The 27,930-nt window shown below is 42.1% G+C and overlaps 1 protein-coding gene across 9 annotated transcripts in view; it reads left to right on the forward strand.

Moving 5' to 3' along the window:
• Positions 1-27,930, forward strand: part of COBL (cordon-bleu WH2 repeat protein) — a 183,842-nt gene that overhangs the window by 14,647 nt on the left and 141,265 nt on the right. For 7 of the 9 annotated variants that reach the window (XM_063399183.1, XM_063399202.1, XM_063399193.1 and 4 more), the window contains exon 1: positions 10,960-11,266. In XM_063399183.1, the coding sequence (XP_063255253.1) occupies positions 11,223-11,266 (44 nt within the window). In that variant the 5' untranslated portion in view covers positions 10,960-11,222. The other 2 variants (XM_063399258.1, XM_063399241.1) reach the window with 2 other exon arrangements.

Raw genomic sequence — 27,930 nt, forward strand, 5'->3', positions numbered from 1 at the left:
TTCTTAATCATTAGACTTTTCCAAGTTTTAATCCAATAATTGAAATGTTATTAACACTTTCATTGGTCATTTTCTTGTAACAGATTGTCACAAGACTGTTGAGAAAACATGCTCATTAAAATTTCCTTCCCCAAGCTTTCCACAGCATGTTTTCTGATCATACTGTTGGATCACTGTGGAACCATTGACTTGATTTTGAGCTTCTACAGTAAAAATTAAACTAGGAATGAGTTTCTATCTGTTTTGTTGGCTTAACTGCTGGATTCTCTTTCCCTTCAAAAAAACTCCATTTAGGCTTCTGAATCCTGGAGTTTCATTATCAGCTGATCTCAAATATCCTTAGCTTGCCAGGGATGAATCCTATATTCTCACTTGAGTCCACTGACACATGTTGTGTTTTAGATTTAAGGGGGGTCCCCGGGGAAAGTTCTCCGGGAGCCCCCCGGGCTCTAGGGTCATGGGTGTTCATGTGCTGGCAGGTAAAGAGACTCCAGATGGCTGCTGAGGTGCTGATGAGATGAGGGTTTATTCAGAGTCTTACCCTGGGAAGGCAGCATGGTCACTGAGGGAGAGGGGAAAGGGAAGGAGAGAGAGGGAAGGGCAGAGAGGGAAAGGGAGCCTCCGGAGACCTCCAGGGGAAAGAGGGGCAAAGAGAGTGAGCCCTCTCCATTTGCACTCTTAACAGGGAGGTTCAAAGTAGACGTGGTAAGATTCCTCAGCCAATAGAGCTACAGATACACGATGCTGCAGGGAGGGTACAGACTTGGGATAAACCATACAATTTCCAGGGGTAAGCCAGAGCATACCATTTCCATAAAATGCAATTCCACAAACACAGACACTTGGGCACTCAAGAATCAAAGAGCAGTTTGGGTTGGGAAGGTCCTTTAAAGATCATCTATAGTCCAACCTCTACAGCATTGGAAAGGACATCTTTAGCTAAACCAGATTACTCTTCCTCCCCAACCAGTCTATGAACATTTCCAATGATGAGGCATCCACTATTTCTCTGGGCAGCCTGTTTCAGCCTCTAAACACTCTCACTGTAAAGAACTTCCTTATGTCCAATTTAATTCTACTCACTTGTAGTTAAAACTGTTACTCTGTTCTTTTATCACTGTATGGCCCTGGTAAAGTCTGTCCACATCTTTCTTATATGCTCCCTTTAAGTATTGAAAGACTGCAGGAACTTTCACTTCTCCAGGCTAAACAACACAAATTCTCTCATAGGGGAGGTGTTGCAGGCCTCTGATGATATTTTGTGGCTCTCCCCTGGACCTACCCCAACAGTTCCATGGCTTTCTTGTGGTGAGGGCCTTGGAGTTGGATGCCGCTCTTCAGGTAGGGTCTCAGAAGATGCCACAGGCATCTGGAGCTTCCAAGTAAGTCAGAATGCAGAAATAAAACCCCAAAACATAAAACCCTATCACAAAGGAAACAAAACTCTAGAATCATACAATCATATATATATGTTACAGTCTATGTTACATCCATCTGAAAATTCCAGGTTTAGCCATTCCTAATGCTCATCCATCAGGAAAGAATGAGGAATTCATAAACCAGTAGGGTAAAAAATGTAATTATCAAGATCAATATTAGACAACAGTTTGGGAATGCAATTGTAATGTATAAATGAAGCATATTTTGTAATTGTATAGGGAATCACCTTAAAATTGAAAACAGGGTAGCAAAGTACTGTTAATTTTCAGTAGCCATGACCCAAGGCTGCTTGGGCGAGGGCCTGGGAGCTTCTGTCTGTGGCATGCCCAAGTGTCTGCAGGTGAGAGGCCACTCCGGTTCCCAGACTGGAGTAGGACGCAAGGGTATCTTCTGTACATGCAAGGACAAGAACAAGCAGGGGCTGCTCACACCAAGCACCCTGAGAAACCTTCATGCAAGTAATGACTTAGGCAGCAGAGGTTGCTGCAAGCCTCCCAGCTGGTTACTCTTGTGTGCACAGTCTGACTCAAGCAGACACTTCCTTCAAGTTCAAGAAGTGTTTGGACAATGCTCTCAGACGCATGATGAGATTCTGCATGTCCAGTGCAGAGCCAGGAGTTTGACTTGATGGTTCTTGTGAGTCCCTTCCAATTCAGCATCTTCTGTGATTCTATGAAACACCGAGGTGATTTGGCACATCAAATACAAAGTACACATGAACAATAACAATGTCACTCTCTGACTTTCAGTTTTCCCATATAAGCCGTAGACAGGTTTCAAAATACATTATCAGTGAAAGTTTGTAAAGATTTCCATGTGCATTTTGGTTCAGCAGTGATCAAGAAAGTTAATGTGGCTTTTGTGACATACTTAAAACACAGGCCAGTGCTGTGAAAGCACCTCCATAGTTATTGCAGATGTTAGTCTAATGCATTTTAAGAGGATTTAAACCTTCATTTGTCACCTTCTAGTAAAAGAAAAAATTGCATGTAAATCTATGCGTTCCTTTAATATTGCATCAGATTATGAACAACTATAAAACCAATCTATTCCTTTAAATCTCAATGGACACATGCTTATTTACTGAAGAGTTTGTGGTCTTTTTCCTAGACCCTTCATGGCCACTAAGACCTTTCTGTGATAGATAGAGAAAAGAGGAATCTCTGTAGCATTATTGTTTTCCTCCCTTTCCTCCTCTGCTGAGAGAGTAGAAGGTGGAGAAAAGGTGGGGCTCTGGCTCGCCACCCACTCTGCTGGAAAGGTAAACTGTGCCAACAGGCTGGGCAGCAAGCAAGTGCTGATCCAGACACCAGCTGCTGCCAGCAGAGCTCTTGCCATGGGGGTAGAGGAGGAACTAAGCACAGATCGTGTCATCACAGTTTGTTTTCTGGGCAGTCCCTGAAGCCACACAGTAGTGAACCACCCTGTGTAGGAAATTCACAGGAAGTCTTGAAATGTTCCTAGTTTGCAACTGTGAACAGCAAGACAGTATTCTCTCTATTTTTAAGTTAGAGGTGCTCCATATTTATTTTTCCTAAGGACAGCTAATGAGCTACTTTTGTATTCTTAATGCCTTGAACCTGAGGTAATTGTCATACTGTACATTTTCTGGATACCTGCAGATGACTCATCTGAAAAAATGTAGTGTCGTTTCATTTTAATTATGTAACACTTTATACCACATCCCTAGACTGAGATTGCAGTGTAAGGAGAGCTGGCAAGCCAGGGGAAGACAGGCAAAAAGATTCCAAAGCCTCATCAACGTCACCATGTACGGTACAGGGTGTTTAAAGGGTGTTGAAAGAATGTGGCAGACTTTTTACCTTCATGTTGTCTTTTAGGAGACAATAAACAGTAGATGCTTGGAAAGATTCACACAGCACCAGTACCACTGGCGAGAGGTAGAATTACAACTTGATTAACATCACATTCAAAAGAAAGAGGGAAACAAATGAGAGAAGAAAAGATCTGTAGAACAGACAGTCATTCCTGCCTGTGTTTGCAAGTGATATGAAAGATTTGGTAAATGCAGTTGGAATCAGTAGAAAACCTCTCAATATCAGTCAGCTTCAGTTCATTACAATAATGTTGTCCAGATAATCCATACTTCCTCCACCCATCTTCGACACTTCAATCCCTTCCTGGATAATTCAAGGACAGTTTTTCTGGTTTCTAATTCTGCATATTGCTCACAGGAGCAAGGTGAGGAAGGTGACCGCAACCCTTCATAAAAAGAGAAGCTCTACCCTGTCTTGTCGCTGCGTGACCACATCAGTTCAGTGATACTGTGGTGAAACAACTGTGTACTTCATCTCAGACCAGGATCTTCTGGATTTGTACCACCAGACATCTTTGAAAGACAGCCCTTCCTCTTCTTTAGCCATACCTACCTAACCCAAATCTTCTGGAACAAGACATAAGCAGCAGGATTGGTCTCAAGGTATGTTAGCAAAAAGAAAAGTATTATTATTTTGTCACTTACTGGTATCAAAGTTGAAATCTAAAATGGGAGAGTTAAGAAGCCTTTGCTGGCTTCAGAGGCTCAGGCGGTGGCAAAGTCACCCTTTACACCACTGATCATATCACGACATGATAGTGACTAGAAAAATTTTATTGTACAAGATGTCAATCTAAATAAGCTCACAGAGAATTCCTCAAGGTAAAGAGGTAAGTTATTTTTTCATTTACCCCCTCGCACTTGTAACCTAAGTCTGAATAAGGTTTTATGTATATCAGAGTTCATCTGCCTTCTTCATATGCTTTCCTGACAATAGCATCTGTTAAGGCTCATTCTTTCAGGGCTGTGAGTCTCATATTAATTCAATTTAGTGATTTCAGCATGTTCATGAGGTCTCTATTTAGGGTAGGAATGAGTAAAAGATAGGCCTTTGGGAGTGCATGTAGTAATTTAACAGGATGCAGCTATTCAGGTTCTGGAGAATTGTAGAAATTATATGATATGTCAAAGGTCTTTTTTCCTAAAGAATTAAGGACTATGGTGATAAAATATTGGTGAGCTTTCTTTTTAAATCTTTGTGTGCTTTGAATTATTGAACTAAGGCAATCACAAATTAGGTAGCTTAATAGAAACTGCAGCAGCACCAAGTCTGCTACTTTTGTATCTTTGCATAAGTAGATACATATTTGTCTTTATCTGTAGTGTATTAGTTTTAACTTAAACACAGAACCAAAACCTGTTTGCATTTATTTTGCTGTCAATCAGGATTAACTGAAAGGTGCATCAGAGGATGCAGGTATGAAATGAGAATTATGTATGTAACTGAGATTCTATAAAATCTGTGTTGTAATTTATCCATCCTGAATCTTGAAAATGAAATCTGGAGATAACAGTACATCCTAACCATGGAAAATTTCTAATGGCTCATGAGAATTGTTTTCTAAAGGCATTTGGGACTAAGTCCAAGAATGACTCCTGGAGTTAGCAGCTGAAGCCCCACCTGATTTTCAGGGTTTAAACGGCAGCGGGTCCTCCTCACTGCCATTGCTCCCAGCTCCAGCCGTGCTGCTGGCTGGAGAGCTGGGTGTGATGCATGGGCGGGGTACAGGCTGCTGCCAGTGCTGAACACGTGATGTTTTGTATGCAGTGTGCTGCACAGGAAACACTGGGAATGTGCCACATCCACAGCTAACAGAGAGGAGTTTTCTGCTTTATTTTGTCACTAGACCATGCATGGAGTGTCCTTTCTGCAGACTTCTTCTCAAACCTGCCTGACTCTACAAAACCTTGGCCTGTCTGTACCCTACTAACTGGAAAAGCATCAGCCAAGTGATGTGTTACAACTTCACAGCACTTCTAAATGAACTGGTTTGGACCTGTGGAAAGTTATTTACACAGGAAGCTCATAAAGTTTCCCTTTCTGATAGTTCTGATGGCTGGATGACCCAAGACCTTTACTTCTGTTTACACAAATTCTGAAACAGAGGATAATTCTAGGAGTACAAATTACTTGCATTACAGGAAGAGGTAAGGATGAAGTGAATTTTAGTGGCACCAGTGTCTGTGAGGCAGTGAGTCGCATCTCTGAAATGCTGCTTTCACAACTTCAGATTCTCTTTGGCATGGCAAACAAAGAGCAAAAAACCTCCCAGAGAAGAATGGCTGTAGCTGGGTCACTCTGACCAGCAGGCCAAGCAGGATTACCCAGCTCAGTACAATTAAGATAATTTGACATAAATTAGCTAGTGTTTTGAATCAAATTTGTTTTGTTAGGTCGCCAAGATTTCCCAAAGGCTTTTTTCAGTCATATAATATGACACAGTCTTGAAAATTGATTTTGAATTTTCTCTGGATAGTACTATTGCCTTCTCTGACACTGCTCAGAGAAGTATGTTCTCACACTTCAGATAAGTATGAGTCATGCAACTATTAATTTTAGGAAGCCACTTATATTATCATGTTGCCTAGGAAGTTTCTCACCACAGCTGGGCCCAAGAACATGAGCTTTGGCCCACTGGATCTGTCCCAGTAAATATATTTTCATTCATGTCAGTTCAATTGTAACTAGGACTCGGGTTTCAAATCTTGAAAAAAAAAAGAGGAATAGTAGAAAAGAGAGGAAACTTGCCCAAAACACACAGACCAAAATGGTAGGGAAAACAAATGTTGGGGGGAAAAAAGGAATACATGGAAGAATAAGCATGAAAACAATACCCAACCTTTAAAACAAAATCCCCAAAGTTGTATGGTTTTTACATGCATGACTGTGTCAGTGTCTTATAGAGATCAGCTTCAGTCTGGATTATGTGGTTGTCTGCTGTGTCCACTTTTAAAATAACCCAGCTTTAATGTTCTGATGGCTGCACTGTCCATGGCAATTCCTCTTGTTCTATTCACATTGTGGGTTTAAATCATTTCCCCACCTCTTTTAATGTACATCATGTTCCTCACCCTGCATATGTGTTCTGAGATACTCTCTTAGGCAAAGGACCCTCCCTTTCCAGAGCATTTTTACGTGGCATGATCGATCTGCCCTGTGGCTCCTGAATGTCGGTGCTGGGCTAGGACTGCATCATGCACCCTCTTGTCTCCAGTGCTGCTCCATCCCTCTCTCCACCACTTTCCAGATCACACCACAGTTTTAAGGCAGGAGTGAAGGGTCAAGCAGGGGTTTCTTCAGCAGCCTTTGCCATGCAGGGGGTGGGCAAGAGCCTCTAGTTTTCTTCACCATACTCATGATGCTTTTTTCTAGGTTTTAATGCCAAAAACCCACAAAACTCTTCACTGACTTCAGTAAGTTTTGGGAGATAAAAGAAAAAAAAATCTCTGAAGTGATCTGTCTTTCAAAACAGAGTGGGTTGAGAGATAGCAAGACAAGGACTAGCTTCAGTATTTCTATATACACAGAAGACAATTACCCAATAACTCAGAAACAGCGTGAACTATCTCAGCAAAATCTGCAAAAACCTGTATCTTTATCAATATCCATGTGCTCTGTCAGATGGCTTGTCATGTTTTCATATGATTAGTATTTTTTTTGGTTCTTTGTGATCTTCAGTTGAGATCACAGACATTTTACATGTAAGTTTCTAAAAGAGGAAGAAGACCAAAATCACTGTTCCAAAACCCCCAGGTTGTCCAGGAGAGGAACTGTCTCTGCTCTCCTGCAGATGCTGTGCAAGTGCAGTTTGGCACTGAGTCTCAAAGGAGGCTTCTCAGCACCACACAAGACAAGTAAGAAGAACAAAAGATGAAGCAGAAACCTGTTGGCAATTTGCTATGTAAGGGCAGATCCAAGCCTCCTTTTTCCTTGTTCCCCCCTGAGTGCTCCACTCATCCAGCCATAGTGCCATTCTGAAGCCAGTTCAGCCTCTTCAGTGGTACGTGATAATGTGTGAGGCTGTTATGGACCAGCAATGACATGACACATGTTCAAAACCAGTAAATGTTTTTATTTCTTATTTTGACTGGTTCTTCTGAAATGCATATCATTTGCTCTCAGCTATTTCAAGTTCCTAACAAAAAACAACAGGATGTATTCCCAAAACAAATTTCTGAAGAATGAGTGCTCTGGGACTTAAGGAAAAGGCCTGAAAATCTAACTTCCTGTCTCTTTTTTCCTTTTCACTCTGGATAGAAAAACAGAAGAGTTTTGTGAGCTTGAGGCTACATAACCCCAATTGCTATAATTATATAGCCAAGAATTTTACGATTGTACAGTAAGTCAAGTCTCTTACAGGGACTAATGCTTAAATTGCAACTCCTAGATTGCTTAAAATGGGAAAAAGACTTCTGTGGTTAAAAAATGTTTGCTATTAACAGAACCTAGCCACAATAACTAACTTCTGTTAAGAATTTCTTCCTGCTATAAATTTGAGGTTGTTATTTTTCCTTTGGTCTTTAGGCTCAAACCTGGTTTTTGATTCTAGGATGGTCCTCAAACAGCTAAATCATAAAAAAAAGATTATGTGTTGGACTAGAAAAGAGGCTTGGTTAACTGGTGCATCTTAGCTAATGCTGAGCTCATTTTAAGCTCTTTTTGCTATATAAACAAACTCTTTGGTATTAGACTTGTCTTACTAGATTCCTTACATGTTCAGTTACGTTTATACTACAAACTCAAATTCCTGAAATATTGCAGGCCAGTTTTAGCAGAAGAAAAATGTAGCCTTAAAGGATTGATTCAGTAATACTACTAGCAGTGAAGAGGAAGAAAAATAGGAATAAGGTTTTGAAAACAGTACGAAGACATAAATGTGAAATCGCACTAGAGAATAATTGATTTTTTATATTTGTAAAGGCCTAAACTAATTTACAGCAAGGATTTTGTCATCTAAGTGAATTGATTTGCTTCAGAAATATATTGAAGAGGCCCATCAAAACAGAGATGAAGCTGTACAAACACAAAAGGGTTAAACAAACTGGGAGCGCTGAACATGCCAATCTCACAATTTTCTGACATTAGCAAATACTTATATAGCCCCTCTCCAAACTAATGCCCTTTGCCTAAACAAAGGAGCATAGCACCCTGATTGTGGGGATTACAATGCACACCAGAAATAGCACCTTTGCCCTTTTTAAGAGCAGCACGCAGTGCCAAGCAGCCTAGAGAAAAACAGATTCCCATGTTGCATCACACAGTGTACTCCTCACATTTCACTCAGCTTTTCCATCAGATATATGTGACTAAAGAATGGGGGACATGGGCACTTGGCCCCACTGGTGCGCTGGAAACGCAAGATCATGAGTTTGGTAATTAATAGGCTTTCACTCTTTTGATATGCTGTACAAAAAGAAGGGAACACAATAAGCAAAATACTAGTTTGATGTTTTGTACTTTACACCTCTGCTTAGGAGTTGCTTAGGCGAGACAAAGGAAGTTCTTTTGGTGTAGTTTGCTAATGATGTAGATGGGGAAACGTTTGGGTGTTTCTGCAGAGGTTTTTGTGCCTGTGCAGCTTTACCAATTGTTCTAGAACAGGGAAGAGTTTATTAAGATTTAGGAGTAAAAGCAGGAGATCTAAAATGATGGAACAGATGATGAACAGAGCTGTGAAATCAAGTTCCCATGATTTAATAGATGACCATTCATTCCTGGAGCTATGGAAACTGACAGCATGCAGTGACTGAACCAATCCACTTGCAAAATAAAGTATGTAGCCTAGCCTATTTATTTTCATAAAGGCGCAAATTAGGATCATGCATGTGGCTCATTACCATGGCATGTGGCTCAGATGACCGGGGTAATTACTGAACAGTGGTGACTCAGTCAAATTCTACCCATGGTAACAGGAAAATTAGAGATCAATGTTTTGCTTCTGCGAATTCGTGGTTTTGTTTCTCTGCATACAGCTAGGACAGGCAGCTGCCTCCCTTTGGCCATCTGCACATGTTGGGTTGGAGAGAAGGGAACCAAAGCCAGCATTCTTAAATCTCTGCTGAGGAGATGGGAATTAAGGGTTTAGGTTGTCAAAGGGAGAGAAGATAAAGCATGACTATAGCACAAGAAGTGTTCTGTTATACACTGGGGTAAATACATAGAAACTGGTATTTTGATTATAATGCACAAGCCTTGTTAGAAAAAGGTGGGCATTCACAGTGACCTTCCACTCATGTAGCACAGAAAAGATGAACGTGTCTTTCACTCCTCTTTTACTTGCAAATTAATCCAATGTCTGAATGTTTCAAAGCGTTTTCAATCTGCCTGGGATAGGGTTTTCTTGCATATGGCAATGCCATTAGCCACACGCAGCTTCTGACCCCTATTTGCCAAGTCTTGCTTGCTGAGGAAGCAGCTCTCACTTTTGGAGCCAGAGAAGCTGCTTGCATCTACTCTGTGTGGTTCCTGCGCTGGACAAGACACTTTCTGATGGGCAGAGTATGCAGAAATACAAGCTCAAGACCAAAGGGATAGAAGGGTTTGGGGAAAGAGGTGACCATTAAGCAGAACCTGTGTGACCATCACCAAGGCAGCCAGGTGAAAAGCCAGCTAAGGCAGCAGCTTAGCTCATTTGAGTTTCTTGCTGTAACTTCACTCAGCCTGCTTGCTCCTGTCTGCTGGTCCCAGTGTTGGCTGCTGGCCTGACCTGTTTGTTGTCTCTGCCATCCTCCCACCGTGCCCGGGAAAGCAAGGTGACACAAATGGAGAGAAGCAGAGAAACTCCTGAAATACCTGGAGAAGCCAGGCTGCCCAACCTGCCTCAGCCTGGAGCGCCGGGCTGAGGACACACACAACAGTGCCGGCCAGGCTCCCCCGCCTCCAGCCTGGTTTTGCTTTCGCACATAGGTGCAGCAATCGATATTCCAGGGAAAAGGCGTGAGGGGGGATATTCCTGAAACAACACACACAGATTTTAACGTGATGCCCACGTTTCCACGAAGACTGTGCCGTTGTGCGCCCCGCGCCGCCGAGGAGTGGGGCTGCCTCCCGAGCTGGGCTCGCTCCGCAGAAGGAAAACCCGGGCAGAAGCTGCCTTGCCGTGCCACGGCCCTCTAGCCCCTTTCCCTGACCACAGGCGCTGCTAATTTTAAAAGTTGTTTGTGCCGCCTCTGAGAGAAGAAAAAAATGTCTGTGTGAACAGAGGTGACGAGAAACAAGCCGTAGGTGGCAGAGCCAGGGCTGGGCCGGGTGTGAGGCTGAGGAAAAGCCTCCGATCCCCGCGGGGCTCAGTCTCGGGCACAGTCGCCTGACAAGCACTGGGTTTGCCAAGCAGCAAAAGAGACGAAGGAGGGTGCTGGGAGCTGGCGCTGGCGGGGGGTTATCGGTTTGTAGCTCCTCTCCCCCGCCTGATACCCCATCCCCTCCTCTCCCACGCCGTGGCGTGGGCGGCCGCCCTGGCAGTGCCCGCGGAGGCGGCCGCCGTGTTTGCGTTGTGCCGGGCAGTCACATGGAAACCGGCCGGCAGCGCCCCCGCGCTGCCCGGGCAGCGGCCGGCCGAGCCCGCCGCGCCGGGAGCTCCGCCGCCTGACTCTCGCCCCGCCGTGCCCGGCTGCGCTCTGGCCGGGCAGCGCGGCTGTCAGGGCACGCGGAGCGGCTTCCCTGCCGGCCCGGTAAGGCGGGCGGGGGCCGCCCGGCAGCGTATCCCCGCCCGCAGCCCAGGGCCGGGCTGGGCAGCCGTGGGCGGCGGCGGCCCGGGCAGTGCCGCCCGACAGCGGGGCGGGGAGCCGGAGGAGGTGGGGGCGAGGGAGGGGGCGAGGGCGGCTCTCACTTCTCTGCTCTCTTCTCTTCCCTCCCTCTCGGTACCCCCGCTTCCGACCTTCACCGCCGCCGGGATCGCGTCTCGCACCGGCCCGTCCTCTGAGAAGTGGCGAGGGGGGCCCGGCCATGGAGACCCTCGTGCGCCCCGGGGCCAGCAAACCGCCCACCGGGTAAGCTCCGCCGGGACCCGGCCCGACCGGCCGCCGCTCCTCTGCAGCGGCGGGAGCGGCTCCGGCCGGCGACAGCGGCCGTGCTGGCCGGCGGGCCCTGGTGCCTTCCCTCCGTCCCGCCTGTCTCGCTTCCCTCTGGAGCGCCGAGCTCGGAGCGGCGCGCAGGTGTCGGCGCCCGGCCCGCTCGGAGCACGGCCCGGGGACGGAGGGGGCACGGCGGGGAGCCGGGGGCGGCAGGGCGGTGAGCTCGGGTGCAGAAATGTCAGGAGCAGGAGAAAGTGCCTGTCTCGCCTATGCCCTGCGGGAGGGGCGTCCCGGCCCGGCTGCCGGCGCTGCCCCTCCGGCTGCGAGAGAGGAGAGCCGGTTCGGTTCGGAACTTGTTCCCCTCAGGGGGTGGTCCGGGGCGGCCCTGCGGGACGAAGGGCAGCCGCTGCTTGCAGCTCCCGACCCGGGCCACCGGGGCTGGAAGGGACGCTGGCGGGGAGGGAGCCGGGGCCGCGGCGGGGCTCGGGGCAGACCCGCCCAGCGGAGGGTCCGGGGAGCCCCCGCGGCCGCAGAGTTCTTGCCCATACGCCCGTCTGCCCGAGCGCCAGGACGCAGCTGCTGAAAGACTTTGAAAGGTTTATTCAGACATGGGTCCAGACGTAGGTCTCAGCCCCACCGCACGGCCGCGGCAGAGGAAGGAAGGGCACTGCCAACCGCGAATTAAAAGTGCCCAAAATTGTCCGAGGTTGGTGGAAGACCGCGGTGGCTACTGCCGGTGCCTCCTCCTTTGGTGACAGGCACCGCTCTCGCAGCACTATTGCTAAGCAGCGGTCAGCCCGAGTGCAAACCGCGGGAGGGTTAGGGGTTTTTCAAGAGAACAGACGAGTAGAAGATATGCCAGCAGTGGAATTTATTAGTCCGTTAATTAAACGAGAGCAGCAGCACGATGAGGTCCTAAGTGATCTCTTTTGTCAGAGCAAAAGCTGGGCAAGTTTTAAGAGCTGTGCTGTCTGCTCGCTGCAATTTACTGCTCTACTTCACACTGTCTGCACAGACTGAAAGAGACTGTGATTACTTCAGCAGCTTTTTTATTTTTAGTTCTAATGTTTATATCATACATTTATTTTCAACAAAGTAGGAAACAGCTCTAAAGTACGTGCTAGTGGGCTACAGTAGTTTTGTTCAGTTTTGTTTCCTTACTTTGTGTTTATTAGGGAACCTTGCAGTTCACAACCTGCAGTACACAGAAAAGTAGTACAGGGAGCAATGAGTGAAGAAAAGATGCCAATGCTAGTGCTGTGGTAATGAAACAGTGTGTGCCATGTTTCTTTGACTTGCAGAGTCTGATATAGCTTGCTGCTCTTTTTGTAAATAGAATGCTTAATTCCAGCTGCAATTGAGCCTGTTTGATCGTGACCTTTTCGGCTAACCTTCCAGGAAGAGTGGTAGATGTAAGGTGCCTCCCCTCTCTGTATTTAGTTGATGTGACAGTATAGCTGCTTTCTAAAATCCTGATGAAGAGATGTATGGTGCCAATTTACATGTGTGCTTTGAAGAGTAATGCAGATGCAGTGCTGATTAAAAATTTGTCTCAATTGCTAGGTATCCAAAGATTCATTTAAAAAATTGTTTTGCAGTGGGAACACATGTCATTGGTGCATCTCAGAGAGGACCACTAGGGCCTGGGGGCTTTTCTGAATAAAACTCCCAAATCCTTTGTAACCAGTTCCATCTATGCAAACTTGTCCACAGCCAGACTTGGATATCACGTACATGAACAGAAGTTACAGTAACTGCATTAACTTCAGTCATATTGCTCCTGACATGGCTCAAGGAGACGAATCCGGTGGTAGGGTGCAGATGCTCTTGTGATATTGTATAACAAAGTGTGTGGGTGCTAATCTGCTCATGTGGAAGCTGATGGCAACACTGTCGTGTGCACCAAGGGGTGACTGCCTGTTTTATCTGAACTCATTTCAGCCTTGAATGACTTTGTGTGGCCATTTCTTGCATGTCAGACCTTCCCAGCCTGGATGTGCCAGTGCTGTTAGCAGGTGACTTCACTGAGTGGTTCACAGTTCCCAGAGTTGCTATCATCCATATTAGACACTGGTGGATGTTTGATCCCTGATCAGATTTTACTCACTCAGTGATGAAATCTGTTAGGGTCAGGAAAGTGTAGCAAGAGCATAGCTTTGTCCTTTTTGGTTTCCATATGAATCCAGACATGAACTGCATCTGTGGAGCGTGGCTGAAGACCTCTGGCTGTTAAGGCTGTTGTGACAGAAGTACATTCCTTTCCTGGCAGAAGATGTGCTACACGCATTTCCAGCTTCTTGACTGGCTTAGCTTGCAGTTATGAAAGGGAGGCTAAAATGACCCTACCTTCACAATTTTTAACAAAATTTAGGCAGAGCTGTTTTGCCTCTATGTAAATCATTAACAGCAACATTGTGACCCTCCCTTGTTAAACAGTGAACAAATTTTAATATACCATTTTGTGCAGGGTAGAGCAGCTCTGCTGTGTGCTTACACAGAGAAATTGACTGTGTGTTCCATGGCACAATTCCTTGAGAATTACACATTTAAATGTAGGATACTGCTGGGGTTTTGTTTTTTTTTTTTTTGTTTTTTAAATGGCAAAGGAAAAACTGCAGTTTGTGCTGGTGTTGCAGGGTTTTCCCACTTTTTCAGTTTCAAAAATAACTGTAGACCTCAGAACCAATGATTTTATTATTACTGATTGCTAGGTATAAGTTTTATTAAAAGCTTTACCAAGTTCATGATGCTTTATTTAATGAACATTTATTTTGGTTTATGAAAGTGAATTTAAGACAATCAGTTACAACAGCAAAAATTACAACTTACTCTGTGATTATGCCATGGATACTAAAAGAAAATACACTTTTTTAGTATCTTTCTGTTTGTATCTGTCCTTGTTTTGTTACGGAGAGCAGAGAGAATCTTCTCTGGGTATTTCAGTTGGTTTCCCTTTTGATCATAGTATGGCATAACAGATATACACTGGTTGTAAATGGCAGTGCAAGCTCAAGGATCAGTTCTGTTCTGCTCTGTTAGGAGCCTTTGAAAGAGCAGAGCATCTTCCCTGGCCACTGAAGGCATCTCCATCTTCCACAGAGCCAGCAGTTTATGGATCCATCTTCATGCCTGTGTCTGAGCACAGAAAAGCTGCCTCTGGAGTCTGGAAAATCTGGGAAAGCCTCTGTATTAAACTGGATGTATGACTGCTTTCTTTAAGTAGGACCTTTATTTTCTGTACTTCAGCTTCCTTCCCTGTCTCACAGGGCCTTTTGGTACTAACAAATACAGGCACATCTTAGCACAACTACTTTGGAGTGACTTCCCTGCTGGATTGAGGTGTCCCTGGAAGTCAGATAAGGATGTGAAACATCAGTAAGGTTTACATGCAGAACCGGGGAAAGCAAACCCCCAGCTACAGAGCAAGTTGCCCATCCCAACTTGTTGCAACCTTTTCTTACTATTTTATAACTACTACACATAGTTAAGTGGGTTACTTCGTGAAACTGCACAACCAGCTTTAAAAAAGTATTATGATTGTGTTTAGGGTTTTATTTTCTTGTCTAGAAAAGCCTGGAGAGCACTGTTGTGCACAGAACATCTACTAGTCTGTGTAACACTAGTTACATTATATTCTAGCTCACCTCCAGGTGTTGCAAAGTTTAGGGTAAAAAGAAACAACGTGTAATTAGTTTCTAATTGAAAGACAGAGCAATTTGTATATGTTTTCTATGTTTTGTACTTATATGAGATTGTGTGTAATGTGCAGACTGGTGGATGGCAAACGGCAATGACTGCAACCAGAAATGTAGAGTAGCAGTGTGGTAAAATCGCAGAGTGGTTTGGGTTGAAAGGAACCATAAATGTCATATCATTCCAGCTCTTCTGCCATAGGCAGGGACACCTTCCACTAGACCAGGTTGCTCAAAGTCCATCCAGTCTGGCCTTGAGCACTGACAGGGATGGGATATGCATAGCTTCTCTGGGCAATGTGTTCCACTGTTTCTCCACATACTAAAACATTTCTTCCTAATATCTCATCTAAATCTCCTCTCTTTTAGCTTAAAGCCATTTCCCTTTGTTCTATCCCTGCATGGTAGCAACTTTCAAGACTGCTGCCTTGACCAGTTACAAAACTGAAACTTGTGCTTTTGGCATGGGCCTTCACATTGTTTCATTATTGGTATCTGCAACACTCCTGTAGAATTCAGTTGATTCACTTCAATTCACTTATGTGTCCACCTGAAACAGGGAGCTTCCCTGTGATGCATTTTTCTGGCACCACAGACAACATTAACCCTGTCTTCCTCTCAGTCTGGGCTCAAAGTATTTATTTCTGTGCCAGTGGAGATAAATCACATTAAATAAAACTCCGGTAGTAATGACAGATGCTTGCTATTGTATAGAATGAATCAGGGCAATTTTTTCTGTGTTTGGCACCTCCATATGAACATAACTGTTGAGCTAATATACTCTAACAGATTTGTATTTTCAGTCATGACTAATATCTCAGGATTGCTGAAGATAAGGATACTAATTGTAAGAGTAAGACAAATGGTAAGATAAATGCAATGCAGTCCAGCCCTGACAGCTGTTCTTTCTGAAGTCCAGGTTCCTATTTCTCATATCTTATTTTTCCGTTTTCTTTTTCCCCTTTTCCTTTCTTTCCGAAATCTGCCAGAGAATGGAGGTGTTATAAAAATCTCTTTTATTTCTGTACGGTCTACAATATTCAGGATTTGTTTTAACTTTCCCAATCTCCCAGTTGTCTCTCATTATTTTTGTCCTATGGATTCTTTTATATTTTTTCATCTTGCTATTTTATGCCACTCCTGCCACTATTAGATGAAATTGAACGTTCTCTTTCTTACTGTCACCTGTCGTAGTTGTTGTTCATGTTCTTTCCCTTGTAGTTTCAGATTAATTTTTCTTCAGGTTTTGCTCTAGTAAATTTACACCTCGGTCAAATTGCTGGTTCTTCATGGAATCATTTCATTGCTCTGCAGGAACATTTTGGGCTGGCTATACCAGTAACAGTCAATTTCGGAAGGCTGCTCTAGAGAAGGGGGCTTTAATTACAGTTTCAAGTGCACTCCTGGGTATACTTTCAGAAGACGCTGACCCTTAAAGAAAAACAACTTCCTAAATATTTATATTGAAGTCAGTTCAATAAATACATGGCTGCTTTGTGTGTAGTTAATCTTGCTGGAGAAGTGGTATATTTCTTTTTGCCAAGTAATTCAAATCCCAATGCATGCTTACACCCAGAATGAAAGAATTTTTTTTCCCTTCAAAGGAATGAGAGTTCTCTTGAGTACATGTATTTATTCTTAATCATCTGTCCTCATGTAGACTTCTGTTGTCACAGACTTGAATTATCTCACAAGCATTTATGAAGACTTCCTAACAATATTCATTTGACTTAAAGAAATACATGTAGACGATTCCAGGCAAAAGTGTGAACACACTTACATGACCAGCTCCAAAAGCATCCAGGAGGCCTGTGACAGAGTTAGGGAAGTACCTCACTTCTCCTGAATCGCAATTCAGTGCCTTAACAAGTGCTCCCCTGTGTCTGGGCTTTAGCTACTCTGTTAGCATCAGCAAACACTTGATTTTCTGGCAACAACTGTGTTCTGTATACTGCAGCTTTTTGTGTTGCTCTGGCATTGAGATTTCCATGAAAATTGACAGTTTTCACACTTTAATGCTGCTTCTAAGAGAATGACAGGCCTTTAGAAATTGTTTTTTTTCCATAGTGGGTTAAGCCAGTTTATGCATGAGAAACTGGGAACTGGAAAAGACCTACAATCCATGTTTCCAGCTAAAATGACGATTTAAGGGTCATTTTAAAATGGTTGCATTTCCAGATCATGGAATTGCATTTATACCTTATTAAGGTATAAATCCTCTTAATACAGAGAGTGTTTCCAGACCTGTTAGTTGTTCAGTGAGTCAGGCTGCTTATCATTAAATAAGTGATGCTTGGAGTAATGTATTGTTATCATAGTTTCAGCATGAGAGTTCCAGCATGAGAGTGATGAGGCAGGGACTTGACCCTGCTAAGGAGCAAATCACAAAGCTGTGTGGCAGGGCTTGCTCTGATGGCACTGATGCAGACCACTTCATACCCACTTTAGTCCCCTCATACCAGAAATTATGTCTTTTCAGTTTCATTAATCCCTCAGCTAATATTAGGTCTTGCCTCAGGTGCTGTGCATTTGTGCAGAGGAGTTGGCATAACCAGAGAAAGGGAAAAAAATGGATTTGGAATGGTTTTTCTATGTTCTTTTGTTCTTACTAGATTCCAGATTCAGAGTGCCTATGGGACCATAAAATGAATTTCTTATTACTGTAAATTCAATGTGATATTTGTTTGTTAAGCTCTGTTTTGTGTATCCCTTGTATGAAAGAGAGTTGTCAAGAATCCTTTATAGTTTCAATGATGAAACGTGAGTTACAAAGCTTTCTCTAGTAATCAAAAAATTATGCAACCTGGGTACACTTATTTTTGGACATGGTGAGCATCATTAAAGCAGGTAGGAAAGGTGGAAATGAAGTGGTGCAGTCTGGCCTGAGGTGTTTGCAGATGTGCAGTCTGTCTACTACTGCATTTTTGGGTTTGGTTCTGTGTTCTCCAGTGTCTTGTTCTTATTGAAGGTGGTTGACCTGTGCATAAGTATTTAAGGCTGGTCTGTGAGCTCTTCTGCCTTCTTCTCTCTTAATGTTGCTGTGGTGTATGCAACATGGAACAGCTCACTAAAGTGTGATGGAGAATCCCTCACCTAAGTAATCATCAACCAGGTAATTAGGGAGCTCTTACACAAAACCCACATTCAAGGATCTACTTGGCAAAGGAAGGGCTGAGGATTAAACTTGCAGTAGCTTTTACTACATCAAATTGCTAGGGCCATCCCACAGCCTGGACTCCTCCTTTTTCCTTTGAGGGAGAAGCCAGACAGACGTGAGCCTCAGTATTCCTGAAGCTGTTGTGTTGTAGTTGGTGTTTCTGTAGCAAGCTCTACTAGTGACTCAAAGGCTAGAGAATATGTGGTCTTCCTCAGCTGTGCTGGTGTTGTGGTGCTGAGAGTGAGAACTTCCTTTGTTCAAAAAAAAAAAAACAACCAAAAAACCAGGTAACCTGCAAAATCATCCCTCTGACATGGAGCTTGAGCAAGAAAACTACATTTTTTAACATCAGTGTTCTAAATATGGTCATACTGTAAGGTTCCAACAGCAAGTACCAATCCAAAAGTACTTATTCAGGTAAGTGTTGCTTTACGTTTTCACCAAGAGTGGCTGACTATCACTGTGATTCTCTGCTGTGCCTACTTTCCTTTCCTGTGTGTTGGGTTCTGTTTAAATAAATGTGTGCTGATCTCATTGACTGTTACTGGGGTGTTATTGGAAGTGGAGCTAAAACTGTTGGTTTTCAGTAATCAGGGGTTAATGACATTGGTTTTTTTGAAGACTGCACAAATAGAGATTTGAAATTGGTAATATTAGTGGTTGATGAGATGCTTTCTGAATTTTCAAATGTTGTTTCAATAAGCATTCTTGTTACTATTCATAGTAGGATGATATAAAACCTCTTTATATTACTGCTTTTTGGTAATATTTCAGTGGTTTAGGTAGATGAAAGAACAGTAAAATTCAAAAGCCTGAGTACAAACACGTCCTTGATGATCAGTTGTTGCCGTTTCCAAAGTCTGATGGTCATTCCTGTTGATCTGCTGGTTCTGGTCCCTTTTCTCTGAAAAGGCAGGGTTCTTGTTTTTTGGTGGGAGGAGGGGCAAATGTTTCTCCTTTTGTAGTTGTGTTACATGATGCCAGGAGATGCTTGGAGGTGGCCTGAGCAGGAGTTTGTCCTCTGAGGTTGTGTGGAGGTCTCCATGCTGAAGTATATGTAAATCCACCAGTTACAGAATCATCTCAGTCAAGGCTGGCATCTCCAGGGACACAAGAGGAAAGCTCTGGTTTAGATTATCTAGATGACTTCTGTTTTAAAAGCTAATTTCTTCCTTCTTGCCCCAAGCATCCCCCAGTGGGCATTCTCCAGTGCTCACCCTGGAGATTTGTCGGGTGCTATGACAGCAGTTTTCTGATGAAAGAGAAAATTAAATAGTAAATTCTCCTCAATGCCCATTAAAACACTCATCTTTTGTTGTGTAGAGTTATTTTGTTTATGATAACAACTTTTTTCCCTGCATTAGCAGGTTCCAAAAGATAAATAAAAACTCCAAGCTACTTTACAAAAAAAATATTATTTCTTTTTTTTTTTTACTTCTGTGCTTAGATGACTTTCCTTTCTGCACTTTTTATGTTTGAAGTCAGTATCTTGCACAGGCAGCAAAAATACCTCCTAGGTAAATACATAAGCATGGCACGTCTGCTTGTACTGTGCACAGGACGTGTATTTTCCCCTCTGTTTTTGTCTCAGTTTGCCAGGAGGGGAGCCTCCAAAATCAATAAACAGTTACATACAAATGGGAAAAAAAAAGGTTTTCTGTGCTTTTTTCTAATATCTGCTCCTGTGGCAGTGCTTTGTAGTGATTCAGGATGTTGAGGAGGCAATATCTTGGTGCAAATCCAGATTCCTTCTGTTTCTTTTTGTGGTTTTGAATTTGGTTTTATTTTTCTGTTGGGTTGGTTTTTGTTTTGTTTTGTTTTTTCTTTTGAATGACTTCTCATGGTACTTCTGGAACCAAGCCTACACTTTTATGGATAATAAATAAATGATTGCTGGTTTCCCTGGGGGTACAGCTCACGTTTCAGTGTCAACACAGCTTTCTGTGCTCTAAGGGGGCTGGTCTAAGGGTGTTGCCTGTGGTCGTTCTGAGGAATGCTTACTTCTAGGAGAGGGCTTTCTTTTTGGGAAGGAAGCCAGCCTTTGGCTTCTGCTGTGTTTAATATCTTGGTACTGTGACACCTTCAGGTGCTCCTAAGCCTGACTCTCCCACTTCATTAAATACTGCCACAATTAGGTCAGATCATGTTGCTTAACTGACCGTGTTGTAATTAACAGTTATTTATTGTGGGTCCTTTTACTTACCTGTTTCTTTTCCTCTGCTGAACTGGAGAGTCACTCAGTCATGTCAAAACAACAGAGCAGCATCCACGTGCTAAAATAATGTTATGTTGTCAGATGTGCATAACCTTGTGCTTTCTGAGACATGCAGTCTTTTTGCTGTCTTATTTTATGACTTCTGAAGGTCTGTTTTGCAGCTTCATTCCCCAGATTGTGCCTTGTTCTGAGGAGGAAAACTGGGACCACTGTTTGCTTAGTGGGTCCCCAGCCCTTCATTTACCCAGGGCAGCTGCAAATTGACCAACACTGGGCTGCGTGTCGGAGTAGACTTGCCTGAGCTCAGGCTGACATAGGGATGATAGGGAGCAACCAGAGTGTGGCAGGAAATCTTTCTCCAGCTCCATCGTATCTCTTGTAAACCATAACATATTTTTGTTCCTGCTCTTACACTAGCAAGTCAAGGATTGCAATCTTCTGATCAAGTTTGTTATTCCTAAATATAATGTGTTAGTGCAGAATTACTTTTTATTATTACACTATCTTCTCTGTTGTGAGACAAACACAGATGTATCCATGTGTGATGAATTGAAGGTCCAGGATCAAACTTAAGATAAAATTCTGTTAGATAATGACTCATGTAAAAGGTGACTTCCTTCAATTTTAAGTTCAGAGATTCGTGGATTTTCCAAATTATCTGTGTAGGTAGGAGGAGGATAAAAATTTACACTGCAGTTTTAAATAAAAAAATTAATTGGCTGTTTTTCTGCCTTCACCTCAAGTCCTGTGGATTGCAGCAACTTTGTAAAACAGTTCAGAAAAGACTACCTAAGCGCACTCCTGTTGATGATTAAACCATGTCATGATGACAGTAAAGTTGCTTTTCTTCCTAATTTCCTAGAAAATAGTTCAGTTCCCCTTCCAACTTTTACATGGATTTGTAAGAAACAAGAGAATATCATCCTGAAAGAGCAATTAGTTACTCTGCAACAAGTATTTAGTCAGTTGTTAACTTCACAGGTATCAGGAAACATTACTCTTCTAGAGAACATTGATTACAGTTGTGTAGAATTTTTTCTGGAGAAGACAAATTGTGAATTTTGGAACTATTTGAGTATCAGTGGGTGCAAGCTCTATTCTTTTCTTTTAGTAGTTCTATTTCACAAATAATAATGTCTCAGGTGGTTTTTAGCACTAGATGCCAGGATCAAAATATGGGGTCCTCCCTCTCCTGGCTCAGATGTAGTATTCTTTTCTATTTTTTGTAATATTTACTGTCTTCCAGCCCCATATAAGACAAACCAGGAATTTAATTTTTTCTTAGAAGCAACTTTTTTTTTCCCCCTTAAATTTTTATTAAGGCTGTCGTGTAGTATTGTACAAAATGACTGCTAAGGACTGAGCAGACTTGGAGTCTATCTGTCCCCACTGTCTACTGGACTCTCTTGGAACAGAGTTGGAGGGTCTGCTTGTACTTGCCAGAGAATGAAGAGCAGCAAAAGCACTGGCCAACTGTTTAATGCAAAATTGGAAATGAGATTTTGATCATGTGCTCTGAAGCAGCATGAATTTATCTGACCTGTTCAGCATGGAGGAGACTGGGCACTGCACAATGCTCCCATTGCCTTAATATTCACATTCTGAGCAAAGGACCCTTTGGATTTGGTCTTGCTCTGCTTCATTTGCCAGGCTGAGGTATGCAGATCCCAAGCAGCTTGGCTGAAATCTCTGGGTCTGCTCCTGCCTCAGATAGGTGTGAGAGGGACCCATGTGGTCTTCAGTTGGGCAGATCAGGAAAATACTTGTGAGTGTACACTGATCTTGGTGCTTTACAGGGGTTCAGGTTTATGTTTTATATTAATGTAACAAAAAAATTGGCATCTCATTATAAAAGGTGGTGGGTGTTTAGGTAAGGATGGGTGATGAGTGTAGTCTGTACATTCCTCTGTGTGTTCCTTCTGTCGCTGATTTTCTTTACACGATGGTAAACTTCAAAGTGCCTTCTTTCCACCAGTATTCTAGAGCTAAAGACCTCTTGGACACTAACAATATATTGTTCATACTGGTTAAGGATACAGAGGTCATTTGTTTCTGTTGCCACTTGTTCTTTTTGCAAGATCAGATATTGCTTAGATTTTTTATAAAGCCTACAGCTTGTCTTGCTATTGCACCAGATTTATTTAAGAGTACTGCTCAAATATATAGTTGTTGTTTATTACTGAGTATTCTCAAATTAGCCATAGTTATTTTGGAATGAAATACCTTTGCATTCAAGTGGTTAAATACCACACTTTCTCCTATTAAAAATGAGATCCAGGTCTACTGGAAAATATTTTACACATATAAAACTGCCTGAAGTATAAAACTTGTTTATACAGATACTATGGATTTCTTGCCATAAAAAGCACCGTAAATTCCCCGTGCTGCTTCATTTTCATAAGGAGTTACTTGAAAAGAAATGTTGCTTGCGGTGAGTTGCCAGTTATTTATATACTAATTTGCTACCTGAGAATAATTTCAGATTTTTAAATTCAGTTTGGTATTGAAGTGATAGAGAGAAAAAAATGTTTGAAACTACTTCATACTTTACAGTAGTATAGAAGTACTAGTATTGTAGAAGTACTTTAGCTTAAATTTGCCTAGAAAGAAACAGACATTGATTTATTAATTTTTACATTTTATTAATTTTATTTTTTTAAGGGAATGAGTTTATGTTTTAATGAAAGTATCTGTGTGCAAAACTTTGGTTCCAGATTTGAATAGGAAGCTGCATACAGTGGCGGGGAGCAGAGAGCTCTGTTCTGCTGTCATTTGACAGGACATGCACGTCAGCCTGCAGTACAGATCAACCTTTCAAGCAAATGATCCAAACACTTAACAAGGGGAAATATATTCTCTTGCTTCTCTTTTAAAGGATACCATTGCTGTGTGTAGGGAAAAAAAAAAAAAAAGGCAGTAAAGAAGTTCAGTGGCATTCAGCTGTACTACAGGGATACACTTTAGAGACTTTAAAATAGTATTGATTTATCTTCCAGCAATGAGATGGTTTTTCTTACAAAATTTGGGGAACTAAGTGAATTTGAGACTTTGTGTTCCTTTTGTGCCTGCTGAGGTACCTCTGATTCATCCCATAATGCTTAACAGAAAATACCTCAATTTTTCAGAATTAAATTGTGTGGGTGTAGAGGAGTCCACGCAGGAAGCTGTTTTGGAGGCTTCTTTGCATGACGTTTGTGAGTAGCACCTGTACAACTGCTTGGGAGTGGTGTAAGGAGGGATTAGGCTGCAGATGCTCCTGCACAGCTCTAGTTTTTGCATGCAGGTGGTCTGGGTAGCAAGCCTTCTTACCCACGGGTAGCACAAGGGAGAGCAAGCATGTGACTTAATGCTTGTAGAAAGAAATAGATCTTTCTTTTATCATACTGGTTTCGTAGGCTCTCTTGGCATTTTAAAGGAAATGTGTGATTATTTTAGGAATCTTTGAAAATGGCAGCTTATCTCTGAATTAATATGTTCGTATTTCTCACTGAGTTGCAGATGGAAGATTCAAAACTGTGGTTTGGGCAACATATGTTGATTAATACTGGAAATAAATGCTACCCTATGGGACCTTGCTTCTGAAGCAAGCATGTCCACTGAGTTGTACAGCTGTGCCATTCCTTCCAGAATCGTTCTGCAATCTATTTACTTTGAACAAATGTTGCAGTCATGGATGGATTTATGAGGATAATGATCTGACAGACCATGCAAGCTTATAGATTATACAGTTTTCTGTACACAGGGAAACCAAGTGTTTGCCAATTAAACTCTCCTTATACAGAGGAGTGGTATTGTTGTGTTCCTCAAAACACATGCAGAAGATGGGAGGTGAGGAATATAATTTTTTATTGCTGCACAGTAGGGTGCAGGCGTGTTGACTCCTGATGCAGACTCAGAATTGCCTGAAATTCTCTATTGGCTTGTATAGCACAGTCAGCATGTTTCTGTGGTTGGCAGTGTTGCCTTCAGATTTCACAAGTGGCAGAGTTCGGGTCTTCATGGATTTTTTTTAAATGTTAGAAAGTATGTGCACGTTCCTGGGAGCTCAGGGTAAATAAATCTCACTCAGAAAAACACTTGGAAAAAATGAAACTGTCCCTTGATAGTGGAGTCTGTTCTTCCTGGCCTTTTTTATTAATTCTCTCTAGCAAGTTTGTAATTCTGTGGCATGACAGAAGAGGAGAACTGCGTCTTTGAATTTGTATCTGGAGTAAAGTTATCGTTGCTTGGGGGTGCGTTATACAAGCATTGGAAGGAGTTTTCTTTGCCATGGCATGTCACCTGACAGCCACATTCTGCTTAGTCTTGTGCTCCTTGGTCCTTTCAGGTCTCGTCTGCAAGCCTGTATCTCTCAGCAAAGCTCTGATTCCCCATAGTTGAAGCAGCTCTTTGGTCTTCTAAAATTGTCCTTACAATGACAGTGAGGCAGCAAGTCACAAACTGAGCAGACCCAGGAGTACGTGTAAAGACACTGCAGGGCGTATGGTAAAGGAAAGTTTTAGAAGTCCAAAGCTACATATATTGCTTTCCTCAAACCACTTGTTTTTTGGTTTTTTTTCCCCTGACACCTTTCAGTTCTCTCTGCTATCTTCTTTCACTGAGCATTACTGTGCCGCAGAAGAAGAAACGGGGAAAATGTTATTCATGAAATAATAAGTTAAATTGTGTAGGCATAGTAATAATCATAAAGGTTTACATGTTTAGATACAAATTTTATAACCAGTGAAACAGCTAAACCCCATTGATTTATAGGTATCCTACCTATAAATAGGCAGGAACAGAATTACTATTTTTCTCACTTAATCTAATTCCAGCTATTTTCAAGCTCAGACAATACCACTGTATTGTCTACTGTATACCTTTGTAATTACATAAAACTTATAACAAGATGTATGACCTCTGCATACAGATCTAAATATTGCCATCAAATCATTTATTATGTCTGATTATGTCTCTGTGCTTAGATCAGTCTGTAATTCATAATGTGCCATATTTATGACTTTTTACATAAGGAAATGTATTGTAATAGAACAGTACGTCAATGAACACTTAAATGAGAGTACTGAGTATGTGATAATGGACTTATTTTTTACAGTGAAAATGTATTCCTTTTTCAATAGCATTTATTACTTCATTCCATTATTTCTATCACAATGTGAAATTTGCATGTGCATTCTCAAAATGTGACGAAATATGTATGTACAGATTGAGTAGACAGAGTTCTATTGATATAGCACTTCACTATATTACCTTTTTCACCCCATCTCAAAACTTCCTAATAATCAAAACAAGTGAATGTTGTGTAACTTTATGATATGGTTATATAAATCAGGAAGTTTAGTTTTAATAACGAAATTAAATGCAATATGCAAACAGCCGGGACCTTTTTATCTACAAAATCGACTCAGTCTTGAGTGAAAGTTCAGAACTTTACTGCTGGCAGTTTACTTTCAGCTTTGCTGGAAAATTAATGTTTTAATGACTGAATTCAGTTTTGAAAAAAGTACCCTTGTGAAAATATGAGATTTTTCACTTTATACAACAAAAATACCTATCATACCTTTAAAGTTTTGGCTTCTTAGGGGAAAAAATCTAGTTAAAATAAAGTGCAGCAAGTTGTCTTTTAGGGAAGGGGGAGGGTAAAAAAACCCTTTTTTCTTACAGATAAAGCTTTATAGCTTTTTTCCCTCCTTCAAATTTTCCCTGAAATGACCAAATCAAAAAGACTTTTGTTTTATGAAACCTGCTTTTGATTAAGTTGATTGGGTTTTATTTACCTTCTTAATCTGAACCATGCTTCTTCCTTATCGTGTAAAGTCGCTTACTGTTGCTAAATATACCCGTGTATTTTAAAGAAGCAAAGCTGTGCGTGAGTACGACCCATTCAGAGCAGGGTTGGAGGGTAGGGAGGGACCTGCTGGTAACCTGAGAGCAAGAGCAGATGCTAAATTAGCAGCTGGATCGTTAGTAACGAGTCCACAAGTGTCTGCTGGGAAATGATCTTCTTTGGGCGCATGTAGCGTGGGTGTGTGGGTTATTCAGAGTTTCTAGCATCTAGTTGCTCTTTACCCATGACTCAAAGGAAAGTCATGGAGCCATAAGGATTTTTATTTGTGAAGTGACTGGCTACTTGTTTTTATTGAAAGTACAGGCTGCATCTATAAATTGTCATTATTGTGCAGCATTTTCTATTATGAAATGCAATTGGAAAATGATTGGAAAGGCAAGGAGATTGCTTGCTGGCAGTATTTAGTTACAGAGTTAAGTGAAAATCACAAAAGATCTGTGGAAAAGCAAATCCCAGGGTTACATTCATTTTCACCATTAATATAAATAGAATTAGTTGAGATTACAACTGGATGGGACTCTAAAATGTGACCAGGGACTGTCAGATGATGTGATTTAAGTGGTAGCCAAGCAGAAAAATCCAAATAAAAGATCTTGAAAAAACAAGGTAATTAAGAGAGTTGTAGGAAAAGTGCTGAGGAGTCTGGCTTTACTTCATATTGAAAATGAGTGTATTTCTTTACATCCTAAGCTAATAATTATGTAAATATGTGCTTTGCAGGTCACCATTTCTCTATAAGAGCATGTTTGGATTGTTTTTTTTAAGCTTATCAGTTTGGTGAGGATGATTCAATTTTGTAGTATAAACAGACACAAAAATGATACAGGCAGATAGAAACCATGATATATGCATACCATGGTCCTAATGTCACCAAAAGGTTTTGTGATTTGTTTTGTTGTTGTTGTTGATTGGGGGGAAAAAGCCTTATTATGGAAGGGAAACAAGCCTTCCAGCTGACAAGTGTGATTCTGCATAACAGCAACAGCCTTATCATGCACACAGAGTGAGTCTGTGGTGTTTTGAGGCAGTGACTATGATCTAACCCCCCCAAAAAAAACCAAACCAAAAAATCTCCACATGGACCCCTTCCAGACTCACGTCTAGACGCCCACGCAGCAGTGATTTAACGTATGAAGGTGCTGTATCCTACTCAGTTATCCTCCTCTGGTAATTCCACTCCAGTACCAGGTCTGACTGAAGGTCAGTCAAAAGTTAAGGCTTTGGGGCTGGCAGTGAGGTTTTCAGTTAGGTGTCAAGAAGAATTGGAAAGATGATTCTAGAAGGCCCCCTCTAGACACAAACATCTTGACTATTTCAGAGAGGGATGCACAGGGCAGGTTTACAAGCTCTGACTTTCTTTTTCTGGGAAAAGACGAAGAAGAAACATTCAAACAACTGTTTTTATTTGAGAATCCTTTTCTGCTCAACAACCCAGCAACTAGACTAGATCTTTCCTCCTTTTTTTTCTGAAGAGTTAAGCATCTGTGTGAAAGATAGGGAACAAGTTACTGTCAGTGCGGTTTTGTGCGAGTAGAGAAGTACCCTCCCCCAGCCCCCAAAAAAGCATAGCCAGTTTTGGATTGTGTAGTGGCTATCTGTATTAACCTAAATATGGAAAAATGTTGACTTCATGTAACTTTTCAGAAAAAGGCAGACATATTGCTTCTACTTGCATGCATATATGTATATAGATGTTATATTATGAAGTTTTGATTGACATGTTAATGC

The sequence above is a fragment of the Prinia subflava genome, chromosome 1, assembly GCF_021018805.1.
Source record: "Prinia subflava isolate CZ2003 ecotype Zambia chromosome 1, Cam_Psub_1.2, whole genome shotgun sequence".
Classification (NCBI taxonomy): Eukaryota; Metazoa; Chordata; class Aves; order Passeriformes; family Cisticolidae; genus Prinia; species Prinia subflava.